This window comes from Emys orbicularis, chromosome 1, assembly GCF_028017835.1.
Source record: "Emys orbicularis isolate rEmyOrb1 chromosome 1, rEmyOrb1.hap1, whole genome shotgun sequence".
Lineage (NCBI taxonomy): Eukaryota > Metazoa > Chordata > Testudines > Emydidae > Emys > Emys orbicularis.
In genome coordinates, this window is record NC_088683.1 from 318293466 (window position 1) to 318320184 (window position 26719).

Genomic DNA, 26719 nt, shown 5'->3' on the forward strand with positions numbered 1-26719 from the left:
CACTTGGAAGAGAATGAGTTTAGATTTAAAAAGTGAAAAACATATTTTGGTGAAAATGTCAAAATTACTGATTGCACCCAAATTCAACCCTTTAATGCAAGCTGCACCCTTAGACAGATCTCCAGTTTGATTTGTGTGAATACCCCTGTTCCATCAAGACATCAGGTTTAAAGTACATGCAAGTTGTAACTCCACAATAAAATTAAGAAACATTTTTGTTCTTTATACAAGGTTTTACTTTTACAAAAGTATCCCTTCAAAGTTAAGATGTGCATCTGATGTACAAAGTATCAAACATATTTTTTTTTTCTCAGCTTGAAAAGAGACTGGAAATGGGATGCATGTTAGATTCACAGACTAAACATCGTAACAACTGGACACAAGGTTCCTCAGAATTTTCGAAAGTCTCTTGTGGCGCATCCTACTACCTTTTCTCAATAAACAAAGATATATGAAATAATTACCAAAACATCTCCTAATTCATATAATTTACATGATACAAGCTTGCTTTTCAGCAGCTGGTGTTCAGTTGTGAAAAAACACACAAAATAAAATGGTTGCTGACTACAATGTACAGCTATTGCTGGGTGTAATGGAATGTACAACGGAGGTCAATGCAGACGTGTTTTTCCACCAGAGATTACGCCTTTCATTGTAGCACTTGTGCTCTCAGCTTTACCTTGGCTTTCAGTTCTTCATTCAGCTTCAGTATCTGTTCTGATGCTCATAATGCCACCGATTGAAATCTATATTAAAAGCTACAATGCTACCAGAAGCCATGCCAGTAATCAGAGTTCTGAAAAAGGTAAAAAGATAGATACTGAACTTGTTACATTTTTTACCCCTATATTAGTCATCTTTTAACTTTCAAAAACTGCAGGTTTTGAATATTAAAAATAGCAACAGAACAGGGGCTTCTCTTTGACAGTTATATATAAATGCATATTGCACTAATTAGGTGTTCTTAAAAAGTTTCATACTGAATATACTCCTAGTTTCTTTCTTTAGCAGAAGTAATTGTGATGAGTTTCTAGTTACAACTGACTCCTTTAATTGTGAGTCTGAGTTTTTCTTATCTGCCTCCTACAACTGGATCTTGGATGTCAACCAACTGCTGATACCAAACAATACAAAATGCATTCTATCCGTCCCACTTAAATCGTGCTGAAAGTAAGCCTGTGCTTATGTGCATTGCTGAAATGGGGTTTCAGAACCCAGCATTAGAATCAGAAGATAGAGAAATTAGTCTAGTAAAAAGAATCTGCTATATTTGCTTATTGTAAACAAGAAGCTATAGAATGCTGTACAGCACTGTAACATAAACTGGCAGAATTCCAAGAGTAAATAAGCCTCATTTTGTAAGTTAGTTTTGATTTGGCTGAGACAGAAATCTTCTTTCAGATCATCAAATGAAACACAAATAAATTGAGTAGGTATTTGATGTATGGATATTTTTGGTGTTGTATCAAACAGTGGCGCATAGTATAAAAATTCTAAAAAGTGTAAGAAAAATAAGCTGAAATGAATACTATACGATTTTTAAAAATCTATGTATTCTTCACATTTCATGAGTGTGAGTTTTGCTGACAAACACCATACTGGCAAATGATGCAAAAACTAAACCCACTTACAACCCGGTATAAATACATCATTAAGACTTACATTTTAATCACACTAAAATAGGAGATTCAGAGATCAGGCTCATACATCCCTGCACTGGCCAATGATAATACAATACTCACTCAGGCCCTGATCCTGCAAACACTTATGCATATGCAATCAAGCCAGATCCTTAGCTGCCATAAATCAGTGTATCTCAGATGAAGTCAATGTAATTTTCCTGATTTACACTAAGGGAGGAAATGGTGCATGGGACTATGTGTCTGCTTAAAGTTAAGCAGATGTATAAGTGCCTATAGGATCAGAGCCTAAAATGTCAATTCAGCTAGATCAACAGGAAATAACTGAGAGCTTAGTTGTATCACATATTTTAAATTAAGTATAACAGTAGTTTGACATGCTAACATCAAGGAAACAGTATTTAATAGTTTTGTTTAATATTTACCGGATGATTTTAATTCTAATGCAGCAACTCACCTCTGATCATGAGACAAGTCCATTGCTCTAATGCCAGCATCACAGCCAGGGTAAATATAGAGCTGTTTAAAATCACAAGCCTGCCACACTTCCACTACTCCATTGTCCCCCCCAGTCACCAGGTTCTGTCCATCACTGCTCAGGAGGATGGCCTTCAGAAGAGACAAACAAAACCGGTAACTTCAGTTAATATTGGGGAAAACTGACAAACAGCCCCACAAATAGCTTTCACTAATGGAGTGTATGTTTATGTTTCTACCCACATTTAAAGGTTAAGAAAAATACTTAAAAATAACAACAACTGTTTAGGGACCCCAAATCTTCAATAAATTACCTGTGTGCCTTTAACATGAAAAATAAATAAATTTCACCTGCGACCTACAAAGCTTTTAAGTGCCAAGACTTGAGTCCAGCATGCAAAACTTGTGTTTGCCCTGCAGTATTTGATGCCATCACTAACACCTAAGGCAGAGTAGAGATCTGCATTCCTTACACTGCTTCAAGTGCTACTGATAGAACAGGGCCTGAATTCATGTCTTTGCTAATAAGTAAAGAAGGAATTAATTTCAAACAATTTTGTTTTAAAGACATATTTCCCGCTGAAATTTAAGTCTGAACTTAAATTCCAGGAATCATCTGGTATCATAAACAATTTGTTCTTACTTATTTTGAAAAAGCATGAGTTCACTGCTGACTTGAGATGGACATAAAAGGATATCTATTTGAACATTACATTTTCTGAGAACAGCAATTTTATACGTGTTATTTTCTCAGGGGTGAAAGTAAGATAAAAGACTTACCGACATGGGCCCCCGGAAGGGGCGGGGCCTCGGGCAGAAGGGGTGGGGCTGGGGTCAGCCTCCCTAAGCCAGCCCTTCCACGCTGCCCGGTCTGTGCCGACTGGGGCTCTGGCGGCGATTTAAAGGGCCCGGGGCTCCGGCCACTGCCGCGGTAGGGGCAACAGCGGCCGGGAGCCCCGAGCCCTTTTAAATCGCCAGGCCCCAGGGCAGCTGCCCCTTTTGTGCCCCCCTGTCGGCAATCCTGCTGGTAGGGTGCCTACCCGTCGGTGCTTTAACGTGGGCTGTGTACGGGCCGGTACCGGCGGCCACTTCTTACCGGTATGCCGTACCAGCCCATACCGGCCCACTTTCACCTCTGTATTTTCTCTAAGTAACATTGCAAATACATTCCATTTATTTTAAAAAAGGAGTGCAGTGTCAAATGGTTGTTTGCATTTAGATTTACCCTGGTTGAGTCACTGATCTCCATCTGAGCTAAGAGTTTGCCATTAATGCTGAAATTGCTGAACCGTCCTCGCTCATAGTAGATGATGCAGTGGCCTTCACTAGATACTGAAATTAAGCGAGGGTACAAGCAGTTTTCAGTCCCTTCAAGTGCTCTCAGCAAATCTCCAGTAATTGTGTGTACCAGACAAGGACCTTCTGTACATTGAAAACAATAAAATATATTATACAGATGCTCATGTCACAAACTATATGCAGTATGCATACAGACAATATGTACAGACATAGGAAGACATAGTCCTTGACCTAAAAAGATTACAGTCTACAACAACAACAACAACAAAGCAGGTGGCAGCAGATGGAGGAAAAAGATACAGCATATCAGCAGAGTGCTATTTTTTTTATTTACTTTACCTGTTAACTACTTTCAATTGTGAGTATTTTTACCCCTTTTCTAATAATTAATCTTTGCAAACTCATCCCTTCCTCCTCCTAGCTGTTCAGAAGTCTGTTAAGCTGCATTCCCCCTTGTTAATGTGAACTCATTCCATCCCACCCCCATCAAACAGCCAAACAGATGGGGCCCTATCAGTGTAAGGTAGAGAAGGCTCCCTGGGGACAAGGTAGCCACGTCACCACATGTTCCTCCTGCAGTATCTGGCAGTTCCTGTAGGTCTCCTCCCCGCATGGATGTATAACATGCACAGATTTTAATACTGAATTATTATTACAGTGGATGTAATAAAAAAGTCAACATTTGTGACTCCCTAGTGATGGTGGTAGATGGTATTTTCTAAAGAATTTTTAATGGTGTGCACTAAATATGCATTTTCTTCAGGTAAATTTTATTTAATTTGTATGCCATTTTTTACTGTTGTTGGTAACAAAAAGAAAAGTATAAAAGCAAGAACATACTTTTTAAGTGCTGGGCTCATCAATTTCCATTTAAGCAATTTTTTTCCAAGTGAGGTGGTGAAAATCTCTTTGGGAATCTAGATATCGGTTCTGCGCTAAGAGAAATAGTCTCTTCTGTGACAAGTGTAACAAGCCATACTCCTTAAAAGGAGCACAATCTTTCTCTTAAAGAACTTGGGCCCTGATACAGCAGCTGGATTCATGAGCCCCACTAACTTCAGTGAGCTCCAACACATGGGCCCATGGGTCTGCCCATTTAGATCCAGTTGCAGAATCTGGGACCTTGTTTGTGAATTCTTTGGGAAAGGGACTATGTTTTCCTCGATTTTTGTATAGGATCTAATACAATGAAAGTCCAATCCTTACTGAGGCCATTAGACACTACCTCAATAGAAAAAATAATAGTCTCAAACTGCTGTTTGTCAACTTCAGAAACAGTAAACGAAATGCAGGAAAGTTGTGAGATGCAGACAGAGCCAGTTTTAGAACAATTAAAAACTAGATTACTCAAAAGAAAAGAGCAATACATTAACATTTAAACAAACTGACAAACTGGCTGTTTCCTTGGCCCACATGATCCATCAGGGAAGGAGAAGAAAGAAAAGAAGGAAATCATGTGATTCAGGAATCTGGCCTAAAGAAATGCAGACAGACCACTCATGTCTATGCTTGAATAAGAACATAAGCAGATATAGGGAAATTCTCTCAACTTGATGTGGAGGACTTTGGTTGCTAGACTCCCATTAACTCTGCCTCCTTGCCTAATCATGCCAGAGTGCATTATTCTCTAGGGCTGTGTGTCTGTTACTATAGTGAAATGGAGTGCTAGACAGGGACATGTGAGATTTAGCGAGAGAGCTGAGTCCATGTAGTGTTGTTGTGAAAATGGAAGCAGAGAAACCGGAAAGGAGGGAAACTGCAGGGGAAGCTTGAGAAGAGGAATCAGTGAGAAAACATAGATGGGAGAACTTGAATGTATATACCATAGGGGCTGGCGTAACTAAGGGAAGACCATGAGAGAGAGCGCTCAGGAGAGCAGAATTTGATGGTGGGTTTCTGGGACTAACAGTGTAGACCCCAATTCCTCTTAATCAATGAGGGATATATTCTTTATTTGATATGTAGGTCTTTAGTTGTCCAGCACCCAGTGCCTCTATAAAGAGCTGCATTACTAAAGCCTTACATTTCCATTAGTGTCTAATGAAGCTGCGGATAGTCTACCACAGACCTCAGCCATAATAATAGGAGGTTTGCAACAATACAGTTCAAAAGGGTACAGTCCTATGGCATTAAAGCAATATGAAACTGGCTTATGGGCTAAGAATTTACATCACATCATTTACATCAGCAAGAAAAAACTTCAGGGTAGGTTCCTAGTTACTGTGCTTTATCTCATGAATTTCTTGACCTAGCCTACCCTTCTTATATAATAAGTCATTATTATCATTAATGACCCATTAGCATTTCCTGTTAGAATCTACAGTATTCAGAGGTTTCAAAGTCAGCTATGAAAATAAATGTTGAGCTCAAAGTTGTCATAAAATGTATCAGTCCAACAAGCTTAATTGTGAATGTATGGGGCAGAGTAATCAACCTGGCCTTTTCGCCCTCAGAAGCAACAACCCTTCTTAGGAATTAGTGGAAGAATAAATTCCTATGAGGAGACATGGATGAAAGAGGCATCATCATGAGGCGAAGAGGAAGAGGGTTGGATCTGTGGGAGAAGGAATATAGGAATTCGAGGAGGAGGTGATGGGACAGAAAGAGAAATGAGGGAGAAGGGATCATGAAGAATCAATAAAATAATGTGGAGAGAAGAAGAAGAAAGAACAAAAAAAGGGAAGTAAGGGAGAACACATAAAATAACAGAGGTGAATAGGAAAGGATAAGAAGAAAAAATATGCTGCTTTTCAAGTCAAGAAAAGAAGATAAATGAGAGCGAGCCATGCAAAAAAGATTGTAGATGGAAATGAGAAAGTAAGAAAAGGAACTGAGATAAATGGAATGAACCAAATGGAAAGAGTGAAAAATAAAGGAATGCAATAATACAGTGTTTCCCAAACTTGGGACGCCGCTTGTTTAGGGAAAGTCCCTGGCGGGCTGGGCCGGTTTGTTTACCTGCCGCGTCCGCAGGTTTGGCCGATCGCGGCTCCCACTGGCCGCGGTTCGCTGCTCCAGGCCAATGGGAGCTGCTGGAAGCGGCGGCCAGTACGTCCCTCGGCCCGCGCCGCTTCCAGCAGCTCCCATTGGCCTGGAGCAGGGAGCCGCAATCGGCCGGACCTGCGGACGCGGCAGGTAAACAAACTGGCCCGGCCCGCCAGGGGCTTTCCCTACACAAGCGGCGTCCCAAGTTTGGGAATCACTGCAATAATGAATTGTCAAGCGAAAACACTCAACATTTAGATTAGAATGTTTATTCAATTTGATTACTGTAGTTCTTTGGCAGACATCTCTTCGGGGATGGGGGAAAAGGACGGGATGGCTATTTTGAGAACTTATATTCCGGATTCTACAGACAAGTAATTGGAGAAATAGGCAAACAACTGATAATTCAGTAGATGGCTCAAAACTTTCTAGTGTAAGAGGGCAAATAGGAATGCCCAGGCTCCTGCTTCTTTGGAGAACTGCCCACTGAAAAAAAGAACATTCTACATGTTGACATCTATGCGTGGACCCATGCACAATCCAACAGGCTCTACTTCTCTTGCCCAGGAGAATGGGGACAACCCAAATATGCCTAACTTTTATTTAAAATATGTCAACTAACTTGGGGATAGGGGCATTCCTAGCTGGCTGTCCCCACAATCCTACGTTTCTATCTGATCTTTTTTATCATTATACCATTGTGTACAGTGCTACTATATGAGTTTCTACCTACTAGTATTCTAAGTCTGTGCACTGGAATAGGGGATGATGGCTGGAGAGTAATGTTTTCTGATATACTAAGTGTGTTTGTGTCTAAGTGTCATATGTATCGATAGAAAATATTATGTTCAGAGTTAGCAACTGCTGAGACTATCAGAATTAAAATGTCTTGGTTGAGGAGACTTAAAATAATTAAATTGCACTTGGTTTAAGGGAACACTGAAAAACACTCACTGAAGGAGACTTTGAAATTTTTAAAACTTAAACTGTAAAATGACTTCTGACCTTTAGCACCACTGATAACAAGTCCCAGCTCTGCACAGACCGATACACAGACAACTTCATGGTCATGACCAGTTAGAACAGCTCTAGGAGCAGGATAATCACCTGTAAAGAAACAATAGTAAGGAATTACAAACCATAAATGTTTCAGCAACAAAGGAGGAGTTTTGCTGCAATTTGTTTTAAATCATTAAGCATCAGAGGAAGGTGCAATCTGCATAAGCGTCTAATTCTTGGGTTTTCTGTGCAGAATTGCATTTAAACCTCATCAAGACTCTCATAAAGCAACACTCCAGTGCTCACTTGTTCACATAATATACCTCTATTATTTAGTAACAGTGGGAGATGTGCTGTGTATGCTGCACAGGAGGACGATAAGGTACTGGAAATCTGTGCTATGTATTCTAACTATACTGAAAAGAGAAATGCATTCCAGAGACACATGGAGTATGGCACTATTAAAGGTAATAGTAACACAATGACATGCAATGTAACAAAGCACATGCTTCTAGAAAAAAGAAACTTAGAAAAATTATGGTGGATTTCTGAATCCCTTCATGATTTTGTAATATACGTATTTCTGAATGCCTATTACATCAAGATTTAAAATACAGGAAAACAAACAGCTGGACGTGTAATTATGAATTTATTTACAGACGTGTGTGTGTGTGTGTGTGTGTGTGTGTGTGTGTATATATATATATATATATATATATATATATATATATATATATATATATATATATATATATATATATATATATATATATATATATATATATATATATATATATATATATGACACAGGTACTTCACACACTGACAGTCAGCTACACATATTAAAAAAGAGGTTACTTACCTGTACAGTAACTGGAGTTCTTTGAGATGTTTTGTCTCTGTGGGAGCTACACCTCAGGATCTGCAAAGATTTTTTGTCAGCAGTGCCCACAAGTTCATGCCTGCCCCCTGCATATCCTCATGCTCCAGTGTGAGGGTATATAGGGATGGGCAGACCCACTGCTGCTCAAGTTTCTTCTCAACCATGAAGTCCAGAAATAAGACTCTGCAGCAGAGGGGAAGAGGAGCAGATGAGGAGCACCCATAGGGACAAAACATCTTAAAGAACTCCTGTTACTGAACTGGTTAAGTAACCTCTCTTTCTTCTTCCAGTTGTTGTTCCAATAGGTGCTCCACCTCATAAGACTCCTAAACAGAGGAGGCAGATTCAGTAGATCGAAGAACAGCTTTGCTACAGGGTCACATCCACCCTGGAAGCAGGTACGATAGTGTAGTGCTGGGAAAACGTTTGAACAGATGACCAGGTGGTGGATGTGCATATGTCCATGATGGGTATATTCTGAAGTAGGGCTCTGGAGTTGGATTGAGCCCTAGTGGAATGAGCAGTCACTTTAAGTGGGGGATGCAGTCCAGAAGCTTCATAACAAGCTAACATGCACCCTGAAACCCATTTTGAGTAGAAATGGGCTGTTCCATCATTCTTTCTGTGAAAGAGACAGTCTGGGAAAGCCGTGAAAGACTGAGTGCTATCAAGGTAGAAGGCAAGAGACCTACATGCATCCAGGGTATGAAGACGAGCCTCCTTTCTTGAAGACTGAAGCTTGGGGTAAAATACTGTCAATTGAATGTCCTGACTGATGTGGAATTCTGATGAGACCTTAGGCAAGAAATGACGATGGGGACATAGAGTTACTTCATCATAGTAGAAAATTGTGTAAGGAGGGTCAGCCATGAATGCCTCAAGCTCTTTCACCCTCCTGGACAAAATTATGGTTATAAGGAATGACTTCTTGAAGGATAAATGAAGGAATGAACAGCTCCCCAGGGGTTCAGATTGAGGTTTTCTTAAAGCACTGAGAACTAGGCTAAGGTCCCAAGGTGGAATAGGCTGCTTGAGGTGAGGAAAAAGGTTAGACAAACTCTTAAGGAACCTAAGAGTGGTAGGGTGTGCAAAAACTGAAACCCCTTGACCTGTGGATGAAAATGGCTGTGGATGAAAGTAATGACAGCTAAATGCACCTTAATGGAGCTCATTAACAAACCCTGTGTTGTTGTTTTTTTAATTCAGCTGGTAATTGAGTATGTTCCTGAGGAGAAACTCGTGAAGGATATATAGATCAATTGGCACATCAGGCTTGGAAACGCCTCCACTTTTGCAGGTAGTTTTTCCTCCTGGTGGATGTTGCTACTGCTCAGGAGTACAGTTTTAACTTTGAGAGAACAGTCTAATTCTATGCCTGAGAACCATTGAGGAGCCAAACCTTGAGGTGCAGTGATGAGAGGCTGGGGTGGGTTATGGTGCTTGATTCTTGTGCTAGGAGATCTGCTGTCAGAGGCAGATGAAGAGGCAAAACTGATACGGGAACCATGCTTGCCTCAAGCTTGATGGTGCTATGAGGATAGCTAATGCTTCCTCTTGTTTTACCTTGTTCAGAGCCATGAGGATCAATGGTGTTGGAGGGTAAGCATACTGCAAGGTGCAATGTCAAGGAACGAGGAGGCTGTCCCCCATCAGGTTGCGACTGTAATCTCCCCTCGAGCAGAAGCATTGGCACTTTGTGTTGGATGGCACTACAAAGAGAGCTATCTCTGGGATGCTCCAAAACTAACAAATCATCTGGAAGACCAAATTGCTGAGTTCCCACTCACAGTCATGGCAAAAGTGTTTGCTCAGGGAGTCTGCCATGCTGTTTTGCAGTCCCATCAGATAAACTGCTGAGATGTCTATGTGCTGGGACATGCAACAGTTCCATAGCCTTATTAACTCTGAATGTAGGCACTGGTATCTTGCTCCTCCTTGATGATTTATATAGTACATGGCCACTCTGTTGTCCAACATTATTTTGGCTGAGTGGCCCCTGACGCTGGGTAGGAAGTGATCAAATGCACAGCAAACTGCCCTGAGTTTGAGAATGATGATGTGGAGTGACAACAATTAGGGAGTCCAATTGCCTTGGGCTGTGAAATCCTGGAGATTTCTTTACCATCCTGAATTGCTGTGTAAAGATATAGGTGTTCAGAGCCTGAGGTCCAGGACTGGTCTTCAACCTCCTTTTTTCTTGGGAACCGGGAATGCGCTTTTCTTCCTTGGCTGGAAATGGAAGAGGTGAGGCATGCTGGTTGAAACTGGGGACAAAGCCTGGAAGCAGCCAGTGTCTGTAATGTGATTCTTTGTGAAATGGGTTTAAAGTGGAAAAAAAAGCTGCAAGTAAGGTATAAACTCACCCTCCACAGCATTAACCTCTCCTATCAAAGGGGGAGGTGTACAAAACTGGCAGGTGATCTGGCTTTTCAGCTAGGGAGAGCAGATATCTGCGAGAAGCAGAAAGAGGCATGTGCTGGGTGTATCTGACCAGGGATTTGCTAGAGTTTGAGGTTGAGTTTCAGTGGTTTCTTTGTCTATGTGGCTTTTATATCTCCAAGGGTATGATGTGTGGGGTGGAATAATCTGAGGAGATGATGCAACAATCTTATGGATTTTCCAGTCTGTTTTCCCCTTCTGTGGGTTCTTCTGTGAAAGAGGACGGTGACAATTTGGGTAATCAGCATATGTACAATTCACGAATTTTGTTTGAGATTATGAACTGCGGCCCAGATTTTCAAAGGTATTTAGGTTCCTAACTTCCACTGATTTCAATAGCTCCTAACTTCCATAGATTGATTTAAATGGAAGTTAGAAGCATAAATATATTTGACAATCTGGACTTCTGTATATATAGTTGTGTCAGACTGCAAACTCTATTATGAATTTGGGCTTTGTCTGCCTTCTGTCTTTGTACCTCCAGGTTGGACTGGACTTCTAAGGGATGGTGACAAAGGGCTAACCACAAAAAAGTCATTAAATCTTGATAGTCTTCTATTCCAGTGCAAGCACACTTAGACAAAGAAGGTGGCCTTACCAAGAAAACTGGTCCACCCAGGTAGATGGTAACTGAGCAACAGCAATCATCAACCTAGAGGATGATGATTACCTGACAAGTGGGGATTGGAACTGTATAAAAGGAAGCTGAGAGAGAAAAGAACAAGCAACTGCATCCATGCGCACAACCCAATGATTCAGAGGAGAAGTCAAGTGAAGGAGATGAGATCCTGGACACTCTCGAGGACTCTGACCAAATCCCAAAGAACACCCAACAGCGGTGAGGAAACTAAAGCAGGGAAGGGCACATAGCATATTTATTTCTGGACCTGTTCATCTCTTGTGCTCTCTAAAGGATAGAGTAATTGCTTTAGAATTCTTTTAGCAAAGTCTGTCTATTATGTGCTTCAACCATCATTAAATGTAAACCAGAGCGCTCACAGGGATGGAACTCTGCGAAAGGGTGTGCTTAAACTACTGGAGAGTCTGAGAGATCAGCACTTGTCCTGGGTGCAAGGTCCCACATCTGTGAGGGGAAACAGACAGAGTCTGTGCCCATGAAGAGTGCCATGGAGCTAAAGACACAGCAGCTGGAGCCTACCAAGATCAAGGAAAGTTTAAAAGCATGCGGGCCCGCCGTGTGGGACCCACACACAGCAGCCTGGTGAGTGTCCCGCAATCTAGGCCCAAGTGTTTATTTGGTTGAAAAGTTACTGTGATTCAGTATTGCCAACTTTTGCGATTTCATTATGACTCTAGTGATTTCAGGTGTTTTTTACCCGTCTCATGAAAACATGAGGAAAAGATGCCAACTCATGAATTTTCCCTTATTCAAGATGGCCACCATCTCCTATTACTGTCAATGGGGCTAAAGCCAGCAAGATACCCACCATTTCCCGACAGTTTATGTGCATGTGGGAGTCCGGCTGCCTTTAATAAAGTTGGCTGCTACTTTCTACTATTTTCAATGAAATTGAAGCCATGCCCACATGGCTTCCATGCTATGATTCAGGAGGATAGAGAGGACATGGACTGTGAGGAGCTGCGGAGACACTATGAAAGGTAGATGAGGAGAGTGAGGGAGAGCAGGACCCAGGGGGAGCAGAAGGCAGATTTAGGAGGTGCAGAAGGGAGGTTGAGGATGTGGGAGGCAGGAGGATGCAGATGACAGTTCCCCAAGTCATGGGGTAGTGGTGAGTAAAGGGATTCCCCTCTGAGCAGCCAGGGTAGGCAGTCTGGAACAGACTGAGAGTCACAGGATTTTGGCACCTGCAAGAGGAGCTCTTGCAATGGTACAAGAAGCAGCTCTGATCCCTCGATTTCTCCTCTACTTGGGATCCAGGTAGAGATGAAGCCCCAGGGAGCAGTGAAGAGGGAAGTGCTACTGGGTCTGGGGAAAGGGAGAAGCACTTGGGGGCAGCAAGACAGGGGATCGGGGGAGTCAAGACAGCAACAGGAAGTGTATGGCAGTCCCCCTGTCTTAAGGGTGAGGCGAGGGTAAGTGGAGTCTCCATCTGAAAAACCAGGGAGAGGTTTGCAGTTTGTGTGCATTAAAGGTTGACTTTCAACCTGAAATTATCACACACACATAGCCAGAAGAGCAGAGGAAAGTTAAAAAGTCAAAAGACAGACTAAAAATATGGCTTGATGACGTTTTTAAAATGTTTTATGATTTATGGTGCCAATCTCATGGGTTTTTTGGGGATCTGACTCATGATTTTTGATCTCTTGATCAAATTATTATAAAGTATTAAAGGTAAGGGGAACTACACAATATCATTAGACTGTGACCAAACTAATAAATGATTAAGTTAAATGATCTCATGTGCTTTTAAATTCTGAAAGAAAAGCAGAACACAATTTGTAACAAGATTTTTTCCTCATACTTTGCCAAAGACAGCAGTATATTATCTGTAACATGTTATTCTGGAATAGCAAAACATAAGAACACACTGAAGCTACAAACATTTAATTTTAAATCAGCAAGACAGAATTAAATGTAGAAAAACAAACATTTTTATAATTAAACTGGATGTGATCTATGATCCTTTTGATTTGCAAACATTAAAGCCTATACAGACTGACAGTGTCCCTAACTGCAGATTTAAAAAATCCTATTTTTGAATATACTTCATAAATCTGTAAAATGAAGTCACCGAATTTTATTATTTGGAGTAACAGTTAAATGGTTACAAAAACTACAATATTTCCCCTTAGGGCTCAAAGAAAGAAAATAAAATTATAGTCAGTGATATTTTCTACTGGGAAAACTGCAACATGGAGAAGAGAACCTCACCCACATTACATTTCATTGCAAAAAACAGATGTCATGAACCTCAGCAATCATTCAAAATCTAGGAAAATATTCTGTCACTGTCACATCACAACTGATAGATGCAGCTAGAGGTTAAAGGCTATGGCACAGAGGGAGCTGAAGGTGAAACTACCCCACTATGAATTGAAACACCATCACTATAAGCTCATAGTAATTTTCCCAATGTGGCACCTCTGCAAAAGAATCATTATGGGGTAAACAAAGATAAAATGCACATAAGACTGAGTACTCTCTTCAGGCAACTGAGTTCTTCAGCAAGGTTTAAAATAAAAGACATCTTCTGTTCTCTATAACAAAAATGCAATGCATAATGCATCTGTAAAGCTCTTCTGTGGAAGATGCCATGCTCTTACAGTAAAAAAAAGAAATATGAACAATGTCATTATTTGTTCTGATGCACTGGGTTTTCTCGCCATTATAATGCCACTTACAGGAAGTAATATATACCTATTGCTATGGGGAAATGTCTCCTACTCTTCTTTTGGAAAAAAGGCCTGATTTAGAGATAGGGTCAAATTCTGTTCACATTTCATCACTGACTTTGATGGGAACAAGACCAGGCCTATAACCGAGCTATAGATGTTGAATTCAATAAATACGCGTATGATACAGAAGCATCTTATCGCTGATGCCTTTGTAGAAACAAACCACATAAAATAAATGCATCAAAGGTGCTGTTTTGGAAGTTGATAAAAATAATCATCTTTAGTTTTTTTAGTCACAAAAGATGCACACATTTTGATAAAATTACCAGGCTACATCTGAAAATGATGCAGCTATCAAGTTAGGGAAAGTTGCCCAATTACAATGAGTTGATGTTTTAGGAAGAAAGATTTTTGATAGTATTAAGTTCAAGACAAGCTTCACAGTATCTCGGCTTGGCAGAACTGTTCCATTACTTGTTCAGAAACATGAATATTGTAGAGCTTTAGACACCCACAAAAATCACCATAGGCAATGGACTGTGAATATTGCATAGGTGGAAGAAAGCTAAAAAGAGGAATGTAGTGTGCTCCAATACAGAGAGCACAGGTCTCGGAGTCAGGACAGATGGCTTCTGATCCTGGCTGTGCCACTAACTTGATAGGTGAATTTGGGCAAATCACTTAACTTCACTGTGCGATACTGTCCCCATCTTTAAAATGACAGGTAGTGATACCTTGCTTTGAGATCTATTGATACAAATATTATATAAATGCTAAGTACTTTTTATTGCATTACTTCTGATGTGTGAGATGGAGCACTGAAATTAGTGGCTTATCTCAACATCAGAGCCCCAAAAGGGCTCACTTACCATAGTATATAGGACAATGGTGGAGGCATATTTTGGTCACCATGCGAAGATGAGACTAGGTGAAGGTAAGCAAATAGCTTCATGCCAACCTTCTTTGGATTGACACAGTGGAACACTGAAGGGGCCTGATTTACAATGAGGTTCTGAAGCCTAGTTTCTGTTATAGCCACATTTTGGATGAACAGAAGCAAAAAGCCAAGTTCAAAAACTGGGATTTAAATTGCACTAACATGTAATCATTTAAATAAACATTTACACATGCAAGCAGATAATACATATACAAACATATCTGTGCAGGCATCTATCTATTTGTGTCCACATGATGCAAGATGTTTTGGGATATGTTTTTAAAATTCTGCCCTTTCAAGATTTAAACATTGCAAATATAGGGTATTAAAAGAATCAAAATATAAAGGAAAGTTTTAGTGGCTCTTCTGAGTCTAAAATAATTCCTCTTTCAGATATAAGTTCACAGAACCTTTTAAATCTGGAACGTTCATCTAGAAAGAGTTTAAAATTTCCATTTGTGCATTAAATCAAATCAATTTGGTGCATAAACGGAAAATTTAAAACTCTCCAGTGTGCGACTGTGGTCACCCAGAACAGACTATGGAACATATAACAACTCAGTGCCCAATTCACAAATACGAAGGAAGCATCACAGCGATACACTCCACTATTCCTGACGCAATTATCTGGCTTATCCACCTAAATGTGAAATTATAGTTGCTGCTCTACATCTACATCAGCCATATGAAGAAGTTTAAAATTGTTGCAGAAACGTTAGTTCTAAAGTCAAAGATTATAGCTTGAGGAATTCTCTATAGAGCTAAATAAGAGTGCAGGCTAATTTGCCTAGGCTCCTTTATTGAAGTTCCCAGCATCCCTTTCAAGCATATGTACAGATACAATGTATACTTAACACTTTTAAGAAGTATACATTATAAGAGGTGCACAAATTGAGCTCTGGGCTGATAGACACAATGTATTTATAATGGTCAGTGCAACCAGAGTTAGAAAAAAGCTGGGTTAACTCACACTTCTTGTAACTATCCTGTTGGAAGCTACGGTATGTAATGAGAAATGTCAAGTCCCAAGATCAATGAAATTTCAGGCCCTAGGGACAAACTAGGAATAGCATTGATCCTTTTAAAGAACACCAGTCAGAGGCTGAATGTAATATATTGCACAGAGAGGCTCAGGAGGATAAGCGGCCAAGTCCAACCTACCTACCTGACAAAAAATTCAATCAGCTTTTAGCACTAGCTGCCTGCTCTGCTCTCCTTTCTTTCATGCAGGAGTGTGGTTCCAATTAAAGTGTGCAAATTAATTTTTATCACTTCCAAATTAGTGTCTGAATTTGTGTCTGTTTCAGATGAAATCATCTGTCCCTCACTTTTCTGAAATTCTATCATCTACTTAGGTCTCTATTCAAAGACAGATAATTTTCTATTTTCAAAATCACCTGTTTGAAAGAGACATTCAATAAAGTCATCATAGCATATACAAATAAAACAGCGGTAACAATACATATTGAACATTAGCGTGTATCACATAGTCTTTGGTATGCCTTTTATGAGGAATAATACAGTTACAGTAGCAATAAGCCAAACAAATACCCAAAAAATCATAAAAGAGAAAAAAAGAACAAACTGGTAATTGGATTTAATGCTGTCCTACAACAACTCTGCAGTTATGAGAGACTAAACACAAGAGGTTCACATTTGTTCTTTATGTTTTTAAAACATGAATATCTCTGCTGTATTGTACATGTAAACAAATCTTTACCATTAAATTAACTGTACCTTTACAAATGAAAACTTAACTAATAGATTTCTCAACCCTAATACTAAACATTAATGGAGAAGATTTTCAAAGGCAGTTAGGTGTCCATCTCACAATTGTGCCTTCTCGCCTTAATCTATTTGACGTATATAGGGCCTGATCTTGCACATACTTAACACTCAGGCCTGGTCTACACTGTGTGGGGGGGGGGGGGGAAGGGAATCGATCTAAGTTACACAACTTCAGCTACGTAAATAGCGTAGCTGAAGTCGATGTACTTAGAACTACTCACTGCGGTGTCTTCACTGCAGTGAGTCGACAGCTGACACTCCCTCATCGACTCCGCCTGCACCTCTCACTCCAGTGGAGTACCAGAGTCGACAGGAGAGCGCTCGGCGGTCGATTTATTGCGTTTAGATTAGACGTGATAAATCAATCCCTGCTGGATTGATCGCTGCCCGTCAATCCTGCAGGTAATGTAGACAAGCCCTCAGTGTAGTAATGAGTAATTTTATGAGGTCACTGAGATTGCTCCACTTACCTTGGAGTAAGTGTATGAATAATTTGGCCCATATTGGACCAGAGTTGGCTCTCACTCAAACCCATAGACAGACTCCCACTGAGTTCAGTGGCAGCTGGATAGCCCATAATGAGTGTTTCAGACCCATTTGAAAACAGTTTGGAAATATTTCAGACTGTCCTGAATCAATTTTCTTCTACCCACAGACATATATAATGTGATGATCCTTAAAAACTTGCTACTTGCCTCAGATAACTAAATAAAGTTACTTAGTATTTATAGTATTCACTATAGTAATTTTAGGGAGGGATAGGGAATAATGCAGATACTGAGGCAATTATATTTATTATTTCTATTTTTATGGGAAATCACTGCATTTAAAACTTTGTAAAATTTCATTTTCCTGACAACACAGAAAATAACTGTGACAAATGCAAATTTAAAGCAAAAAAAAAAAAAAGCCTTTTTGTTATGGATTGCAGCAACATATTCTAAGTTATAAATTACTTAATAAATTTTGTGTAGTGAAATCCTTGTAAAATTGTAACAGAGATCCCCATCCCTCTTTCCAAGTGAGCAAGTTCTTAACCACTGAGCTGGAGCAGCACATTTCAAGACTCTTACCCAAACCAATTATTTCCCATTCCTCTGATTTAAACCAGAGCTGATCTACTAGTTCCCACACAGACAATCATGAACTGAGGTCATCTGCTAAGCACAATGTCTATATAGATTGTTTAGTAAAGAGTTCTGCACGAGTTTGACAGGTTTGACTATTGACATATGTGATGTTTACTCAGGATTCCAACTAATACATTAGATTCTTATGAACTGTAGCCAAACCAGTAAGGAGTTCATCCTGACAATCTATTCTCACAATACATTTGGAAATAATCTATTAATTGCCATAGATATGTTTTCTTTAAGTCAAAACATGGTTTATGTTTTATATATAAATACACACACAATGTTTTAAAATATATAATTGAAAATATTTAATAAAATATGGTGCTTTAGAAAAGAATGTTTTTTGAAACAACTAAAGTTCCTTTTGGTAATTGGATGCACTGAAGCTGAAATTGATAATTAACTGTCTTTCAGTTTAAGAGATCATTATAAAGTCAAGCACCTAGCCCACAATTACAATAACCTGACATTTTTCTTTGAATTCTTCACCTCCTTACAGTCTGTGATATAAAATATCTTATCTGTGTCTCCAGATGACAGCTCTTAAGAAACTAATCCTTTTCTGAAAATATCATCTACATCTTTCTAGGGAGCCATTCTAAAGATATTAACTAATTGGATTTAACCTACACTGAACATCTTACTTTCATTTTTCCTACAAGATAAGTCCTAATCTACTGGCAATAAATGTATAAGAAATGTTGATGCAACAAAGAAATATTTCCTAACAGAATTATTTCATTAACTTAACCCTTGTATCTCCAATAACAAGAATCTTTGAGAGGATCGTAAAATGTGTATAAAACACCATTAAAGAATTGTGAAAATTATTAGTGGGAAACAGTAACTTATTTGACAACTTGAAGTCATGGCTATAAGGGATAAAATCTTTCTTGCTAGAGACCTGAATATATGATTGTGAATGAAAGCACCCTGCATTCACATTCTATACACTATTTGTACAAAATATGCCTTGTGAGGTATCATTTGAAAGCTAATAACTTGCTGGTCAATAATATCATGGCGAAACCGACACAGCCCCGACTAGGCAAAAATTATTAAACAGGTCTAATCTGGACAAAGGAATGTGTGTTTACCTCAATTTACATGGAATTAGTAAACAGGGTCCTTGAGACAGCAAGAGGGGAAAATGGCAGCAGACAAGCCAAATCTGCATTTTAGCTGTAGGATTTGATATGTAAAATATATATATATTAGGTGTTGGAACATGTGAAAAGATGCCTGCTTGTCTGTCAAGGAAAGAGAACAGCCAGGTAAACAACTTGATCAGCAATGGGATCAGATAAACAATTTGGCCAGCAGTCCAATCAGGTAAACAACTGAGTTAGCAAACTAATCTTAGTGGTAGGCAGAAAAGTGTTTATACAGTATATAATGAATAACTTTGTAACAATGTATTTTAGGTAAGCAGCCGAATGTGGGGGCGCACTTGCATTTAACCCTATTGGTGGACTGATCACTCACTGAAGCAGCAAATAAACAACATTTACTACTTCAGCTCAAGAGTCTGTCTGTGAACTTGTGCGTTCTGGGTAGTGAGAAAAAGAACTGGTCAGCATACACAAGGGAGAAGAAAAAGCATGGAGACACCTTCACCACCAGACTCCATTTCACCTTCTTTACTGTTTGAAAAAACCAGGGGTAATCCTTTGAGGGGTAATCCTCAGAAGACTCTACTTCAAAGGGTGACTGGACTATAAAAACGAGGGGCAAAACCACCCTGAGGGCTCTTTTCCTATCACTCTTTCACCTAAGAAGACAAAAGAACCAGCTCTTTGACTTCATGGGAGATTCTGACCTAAGAATTTGGTCAACAATATTGCTGGGAACGTGTAGTAAGGATTTTACCTTGAACCAAGTCTAGCTTGTTAAGTTTAGCTACTAGAAAGCATTCTATCTTTATTTCTCTTGTAACCATTTTTGAATTTAATGCCTTATACTTGTACTCACTTACAGCCTCTCGCTTTGTAGTTAAATAAACCTTGTCTCATTCTTTAATCAAAACTAATCCAGTGTTAATCTGAACTGCTTAGTAACTCCATTTGAGTTAGCAAACAGTTGTACATTGACCTCTTATAGGGCAATGGAGCTCCAGTATCTGGATTGTCCAGGAGAGGGCTGGACAGTGCAGAACACACATTTGGGGGGACAATTTGAAACTAGGAGTGTGTTGGGGTCACCCTGCAGGTAATAACCAAGATTGCTGGAAGCCAGAGTGTGACTGGAATGTTGCTGACGGGCTGCTGAAGTCAGAGTTGCTGGGCCAGGGCTGTAGCTATACACAGACACTCAGGGTGTGACCTGCATGCTGTTAGGCTGTTTGTGAGTGGCCCGGGCTGGGAGCTTCAACAGCAAAGCATTGTGAGGCACCCAAGGTTGCATAGCAGGTGGTGATACAACCCCTCACTTGTCTGGATTGCACCCTGGAATGTGACATTGCTATCTGGATGGTTAAAAGAAGGATTCAGGGACTGTGTATAGAGTTTTAAAATGCAATAAGCCCTTTACCAAAGGGCAGAAACTGATTTATCGCTTACCGACATACGTTCAGGAAAAACCAAAACAACTGTCAAATGGACTCTTAGGGAAGTTGCCTGTAACCCATATAGGAGAAGATGTAGAAGGCAATCAATTTTTCCCCCCAAGAAAGGATTTCCATTAGCTGAATCATATTAGATTAGATTTAGATTTTGGCCTCCTCTAGTGTCTCACAGGTTTGGCAGCTAGGCCAAGTATTTTACCATCTGTGCAGTCTCTTTCATACATCCAATGATACTGTTGTATTCAAATTAGCTATGGAGTAGGGGTGGTGGTTGGTTGAGTTATCTATGATATCTGAATGGTCTAGGACTAAAGACATGCCTTACTGTAGCTGTACACTGCATGCGTTTAATTCATAAAGTCAAAATGACTGAGAACTTAAAACTGGATGGTAATAGACTCTGAATTCCAGTGATGGTTGAACCTGATGATATTTGAACAAAAACAATTCTCAACCACACTTGTAGCTCTTTCCATCGCTGCACAATAACTCAACATTCTACATTTCAGTGACACACAGAGTGACAATCCTCGAATAGTATTATATAGATAATGCCATAGACATCTTCACAGATTTGTCCCTTCCATTTTTATCTCTGCTATCAGACCTCTACAGTGACATTCCCTGGACGAGAATGTGTGTATATTATATATGTACATACTAGCCTCCACTATAGTTCCAAATCTGAGATAATTAATTCCTTCCTTTTATTTAACATAACTGTGTAAAACTTTTTAAAAACTCAGCAAGTAACACAAGCAGAATAAAAGTCTGGGAAATGCACAAATATTGTAAATATTTTCACTTTGGGCTCTTACCATATTCAACAAAATGTCTATGAAATTCTAAAGAACACTCACAGAACTGTTCTACAATTTTACAAATTGCATCTTGGAGTCCATTAGTTTTTAGCTGACAGAACAGTAAACATTTTTGCTCCCATATTGAAACATCTTGATTACCTGAATGATCAACAGAAAATTCCTCTAATTGCATTCTTAGTATACATTTTAGCCTTTTATTATCTATTTTCTCAATAGGGACACAGCAAATGATTACTGAATATTTATCTCTATCTGATTTACTCTTGTCCCAAGCTGTTCTGGTGCACTGTCAAAAAGCTGCCCTTTTCCACCACAGAAGAATAACATAATAATAATAAATCTAGCCTTCCCTCACAAATCACATGGAAACTTTTACTGACATTTTATTTTTCCCTATTTTTATTCAAACACACCACTTCTATAACAATACTGTACTCCCCTTTAAGACTGTTCCTCAGAGTTACTCATTTGATTCCCCAATATGTGTGACACCTTTGTTTGTGCAGATTAATATCTGCAATACGGCGTAAAAAGAAAAAAAGGGTGGGGGAGGAGATGACCTTACAAAATAAGAAAAGTTAATTAATTAAAATGGAATGGAAACAGTTACGGGGAAGGAGAAATCAAAATATGGAGATACATGTCCTGCCTCTTAAGGGTACAAAGCCAACTCTTTTTGTTCCAGTATGTTGCAACAGGATGATAGAGGTGATAGGAATAATTATGAATTTAAGAAAATGCTCTCAAGTTATGATTAGGCCTTGAAATGATTTATCAGAAATATTTTTACTACACATAAGCCCTTTAAATATCTATAGTCACTTTTTTCTGAACTAATTTCTCATCACTATTATACTGTACTTGCAATTCACAAGAATAACATATACATTTTATAATTGTTATTGATGTTAATGGAACAGATTTAAAAATCAAGGTACAGAATATAAAGTTAGCAGGTGTTTATCACAATATATACTTACTGCTATTTGGATTATCTCCTATAATATGGTGTCGGCCACTCCAGTACCAAAGAAGCAAGGTAGCATCACGAGATCCAGAGACAATATAGCAATCACCACCAATATAGGATTCTGATCTGGCAAGGCAAGTAACTACATCCCAGTGGCCAAAAACAATCTGAGTTAATTTTCCTGCAGTAAAGAAATTACAAGTTTGGTTTCTGTGTGTATTCGTATTCTTTTTTATACAACTGACAACAAGCAAATTTAAATAACAGTGAAACCAAATAAATTTAATTCAACCATGTTTTTGGCCCTTTGGGACATTTGTAGCCAGCAGTAATTTCAACAGCCCAAAGGCTGCTCTAACTTGATGCAGGATGGATGGCCCCGTACAGAGGCTGCTCAAGGATCAGGAAAGTGCAAAGGTGAGCTTTAAACTATTCACCTTTGCACTTCCTGGACCTTTGTTCTGTGCAGATCAGCCACACCCCAAGCCCTGATCTTAAATGTTAAAAGAACATAAAAACATAAGAGCGGCCATACTGGGTCAGACCAAAGGTCCATCTAGCCCAGTATCCTGTATTCCGACAGTGGCCAATGCCAGGTGCCCCAGAGGGAATGAACAGAACAGGTAATCATCAAGTGATCCATTTCCTGTTGCTCATTCCCAGCTGCTGGCAAACAGAGGCTAGGGACACCCTCCCTGCCCAACAGTCATTGTTCCATGAGCTTTTAACTTCCTGCTGTGCAAAATGATTTCACCTAGTCTCATGAATGATTGTCAATATATATAATCAAATGAACTGTTCCATAACGATATTACAATATTATACTGAAAGAACCTATATTTGTTGCACATTAACATCAACTGCAGGCCTACAACGTTAGTCATCTTTTTCTAATACTCCAATCAGTTTTTAAGTAATACGGGCTCCAAATATCTTACAGTGGAAATTTGATCAGAACACAAAACAAAAACAAAGAAACAAAAAATTCTACTGACTATGGGTAGTATATTGTGTAAATTTGCTTTTACATTAGATCAACGAAACAAAGAACCACTCACTATTACTAAAACCAAACAACTGAATGTAGAGTACATGTAAAACAAATCAACCCACCCAATCAAAATAATATTGTAATATAATAAATAGCTTTGGTTCACCTTTTTACACAAGGAAACAATTAATTGATATCACAGTGTATATCTTTCATTAGCAAAACAGTAAACTTTTTGCTTTTCTATTACATCCATTATCTTCAAAATAATATCCGTAAGCTATTACAAGCAGATCTTTATAAAGAAGAGTTTCTATAATTTCTTGGGTGGTAAGCACTGTACATTAAATACAGTTACTGTGACTAACAGCCATATAGTGACATAGGAGCCCATAAGAAACAGGATATTGTGTTTACAGTCACCTGTTTCTGTAGAATAAACCCGAAAGCTCTTGTCCCAGAAGCCACAGATAAGAATGTAGCGATTATCTGCTGTGACCACGAAACAATGTGCATTGATCTGGATGCTCTGATCCACAAGGTCTGTGATCTGCCGTTTGTTCACACCAGAGTTATTGGCTGTAAAGAAATGCAAAACACATTTATGAATAAGCCATTCCAACACCTTCCTGTCATGCACTTAAGGGAGAAAATGAATACATTTAACTTTCAATGAACTGTGAATCTGTTGTTCAGTAAGCATTCTGAATATAAACATTTGGAGCTGTCTATACTGGATGTCAGAAATATAAAATTATTGTGAGTCTTCAGGTTTTCCTTTGAATAAGACAAAAGATTTTATATGCTGTGAAAAACTGATTCTTGATAAACTGCCTAACACATTGTATAATATGTGCTAATATTTTAAGTACGTTGCAGAAGTATTCTCCGATAAAACAGCTATACACTGAACTATGGGAAAATGAAGGCGGTCCATTTATAATCCCAATCCTAACAAAGAAAATGTATGGAGTCAATTCTTACATAAGAATGGCCATACTGGGTCAGACCAAAGGTCTATCAAGACCAGTATCCTGTCCTCTGACAGTGGCCAATGGCAGGTGCCCCAAAGGGATTGAACAGACAGGTTATCATCAAGTGATCCATGCCCTGTCACCCAATCCCAGTTTCTGGCAAACAGAGGCTAGGGACACCATTCCTGCCCATCCTGGCTAATAGCCATTGATGGACCTATCTTCCATGAATCTATCTAGCTCCCTTTTGAACCCCGTTAGAGTATTGGCCTTCACAACACCCTCTGGCACGGAGTTCCAGAGGTTGACAGTGTGTTGCGTGAAAAAATACTTTCTTGTGTTTGTTTTAAACCTGCTCCCTATTAATTTCATTTGGTGGCCCCTTGTTCTTGTATTATGAGGAGGAGTAAATAACACTTCCTTATTTACTTTCTCTATACCACTCATGATTTTATAGACTTCTATCATATCCCCCCTTAGTCATCTCTTTTCCAAGCAGAAAAGTCCCAGTCTTATTAATCTCTCCTCATATGGAAGCCATTCCATAACCCTAATAATTTTTGTTGCCCTTTTCTGAACTTTTTCCAATTCCAATATATTTTTGGGGGGGATGGGGTGACAACATCTGCATGCAGTATTCAAAGTGTGGGCGTACCATGGGATTATATAGAGGCAATATGATATTTTCTGACTTATTATCTATCCCTTTCTTGATGATTCCCAACATTCTGTTCGTTCTTTTAACTGCTGCTGCACATTGAGTGGATGATTTCAGAGAACTATCCACAACTCTCTCTTTCTTGAGTGGTAACAGCTAATTTAGACCCCATCATTGTATATGTATAGTTAGGAATATGTTTTCCAATGTGCATTACTTTGCATTTATCAACATTAAATTTCATCTGCCATTTTGTTGCCCAGTCACCCAGTTTTGTGAGATCCTTTTGTAGCTCTTCGCAGTCTGCCTGGGACTTAACTATCTTGAGTAGTTTTGTATTATCTGCAAATTTTACCACCTCACTGTTTACCCCTTTTTCCAGATCGTTTATGAATATGTTGAATAGGACTGGGCCCAGTACAGATCCCTGGGGACCACCACTATTTACCTCTCTCCATTCTGAAAACTGACCATTTATTCCTACCCTTTGTTTCCTATCTTTTAACCAGTTACCAATGCATGAGAGAACCTTCCCTCTTATCCCATGACTGCTTATTTTGCTTAAGAGCCTTTGGTGAGGGACCTTGTCAAAGGCTTTCTGAAAATCTAAATACACTATATCCACATGCTTGTTGACCTCCTCAAAGAATTCTAGTAGACTGGTGAGGCATGATTTCCCTTTACAAAAACCATGTTGACTATTTCCCAACAAATTATGTTCATCTATGTGTCTGACAATTTTGTTCTTTACGATAGTTTCAACCAATTCTTGGTGGTGTATCCTCTGCGGTGAACATCTCATCTTGTGTTGTGTGGCCTTGATGTAAACCACACTTCCACACCCTGGATAGCTAGGTGGGATGGGCATTGGTGCAGTTGCAGAAGGGGAAGATGGTCTACGCCTATAACCCCTATTCCTTTTTCTCTGTAGGTCCTGACAGGTAGACATGGCAGAGTAACAGAGGGATTATTGAGGCCTGTAGTGTTTCCTGGAAGGGACTGGGGTGTACAACTCAAGGGACTTTAGAGTCATCCTTGAGTCCTTTAGCCCATGGAGCTTTGTCTCTCTCTGTTCCGAAAAGAATGAGGATCACTCAAAGGGCAGGTCCTGGACAGTCTGTTGGACCTTGTGCAGAAGCCCAAGGACTGTAACAAGGAACTCCTATGCATGGAAGCCATGTACCTAGCAGCCATATGAGCCGCATCCAGAGCAGCTTATAATGAGACCTTTGCCACCGATTTTCCCTCGTCCACTAGGGAGGAGAACTATTGCCTAGCATCTTGTGGCAGCAAGTCTTTACATTTCTGCATGGAGTCCCATGTATTAAAGTCATGTCTGCCCAACAACATCTGCTAATTTGCAATTCTGAGTTGTAACCCCCACCCACAGAATAAACTCCCCTATCAAAGAGGTCTAATCTTATTGAGTCCTTTGATTTTGGGGTTGCACCCTGATGTCCCAGCCTTTCTCTCTCATTGGCTGCTGATAGTATTAGGGACCTGGAGGTGAGGGGATGGGTGTAAAGGAGCTGATAACTTTGGGCAGGTACATAGCACTTTTGCTCAGCCCTTTTTGAAGTGGGGGGAGGGGATGCAGGGATCTGACATAGACTCTTAAACAAGATCCATAATGGCCTCATTGAGAGGAATGACTTTAGAAGGACCTGCAGTGGCTAAAATATCGAGCAGGCTGTGGGAGGACTGTTTTACTACCTCCATCTTTATGCCCAGATTTAAGGCCATCCCATTTGAACAATTCCTGGTGAGCCTTATAGTCATCTGGAGGAGGCAACATGCCACCTCCTGAGACTGCCGTGTCAGGGGAGGAGGATGAGGAG

General features: G+C 39.6%; 1 protein-coding gene across 4 annotated transcripts in view; it reads right to left on the reverse strand.

The window, feature by feature from the left end:
• Positions 1-705: 705 nt before the first annotated feature.
• Positions 706-26719, reverse strand: part of NBEA (neurobeachin) — an 816600-nt gene continuing 790586 nt past the window's right edge. For all 4 annotated transcript variants that reach the window (XM_065403538.1, XM_065403557.1, XM_065403547.1 and 1 more), the window contains 6 exons: positions 23673-23828; positions 22269-22439; positions 7407-7508; positions 3343-3539; positions 2098-2249; positions 706-796 (listed from right to left, as the gene is read on the reverse strand). In XM_065403538.1, the coding sequence (XP_065259610.1) occupies positions 706-796; positions 2098-2249; positions 3343-3539; positions 7407-7508; positions 22269-22439; positions 23673-23828 (869 nt within the window). The remainder of the gene's footprint in view (positions 797-2097; positions 2250-3342; positions 3540-7406; positions 7509-22268; positions 22440-23672; positions 23829-26719) is intronic.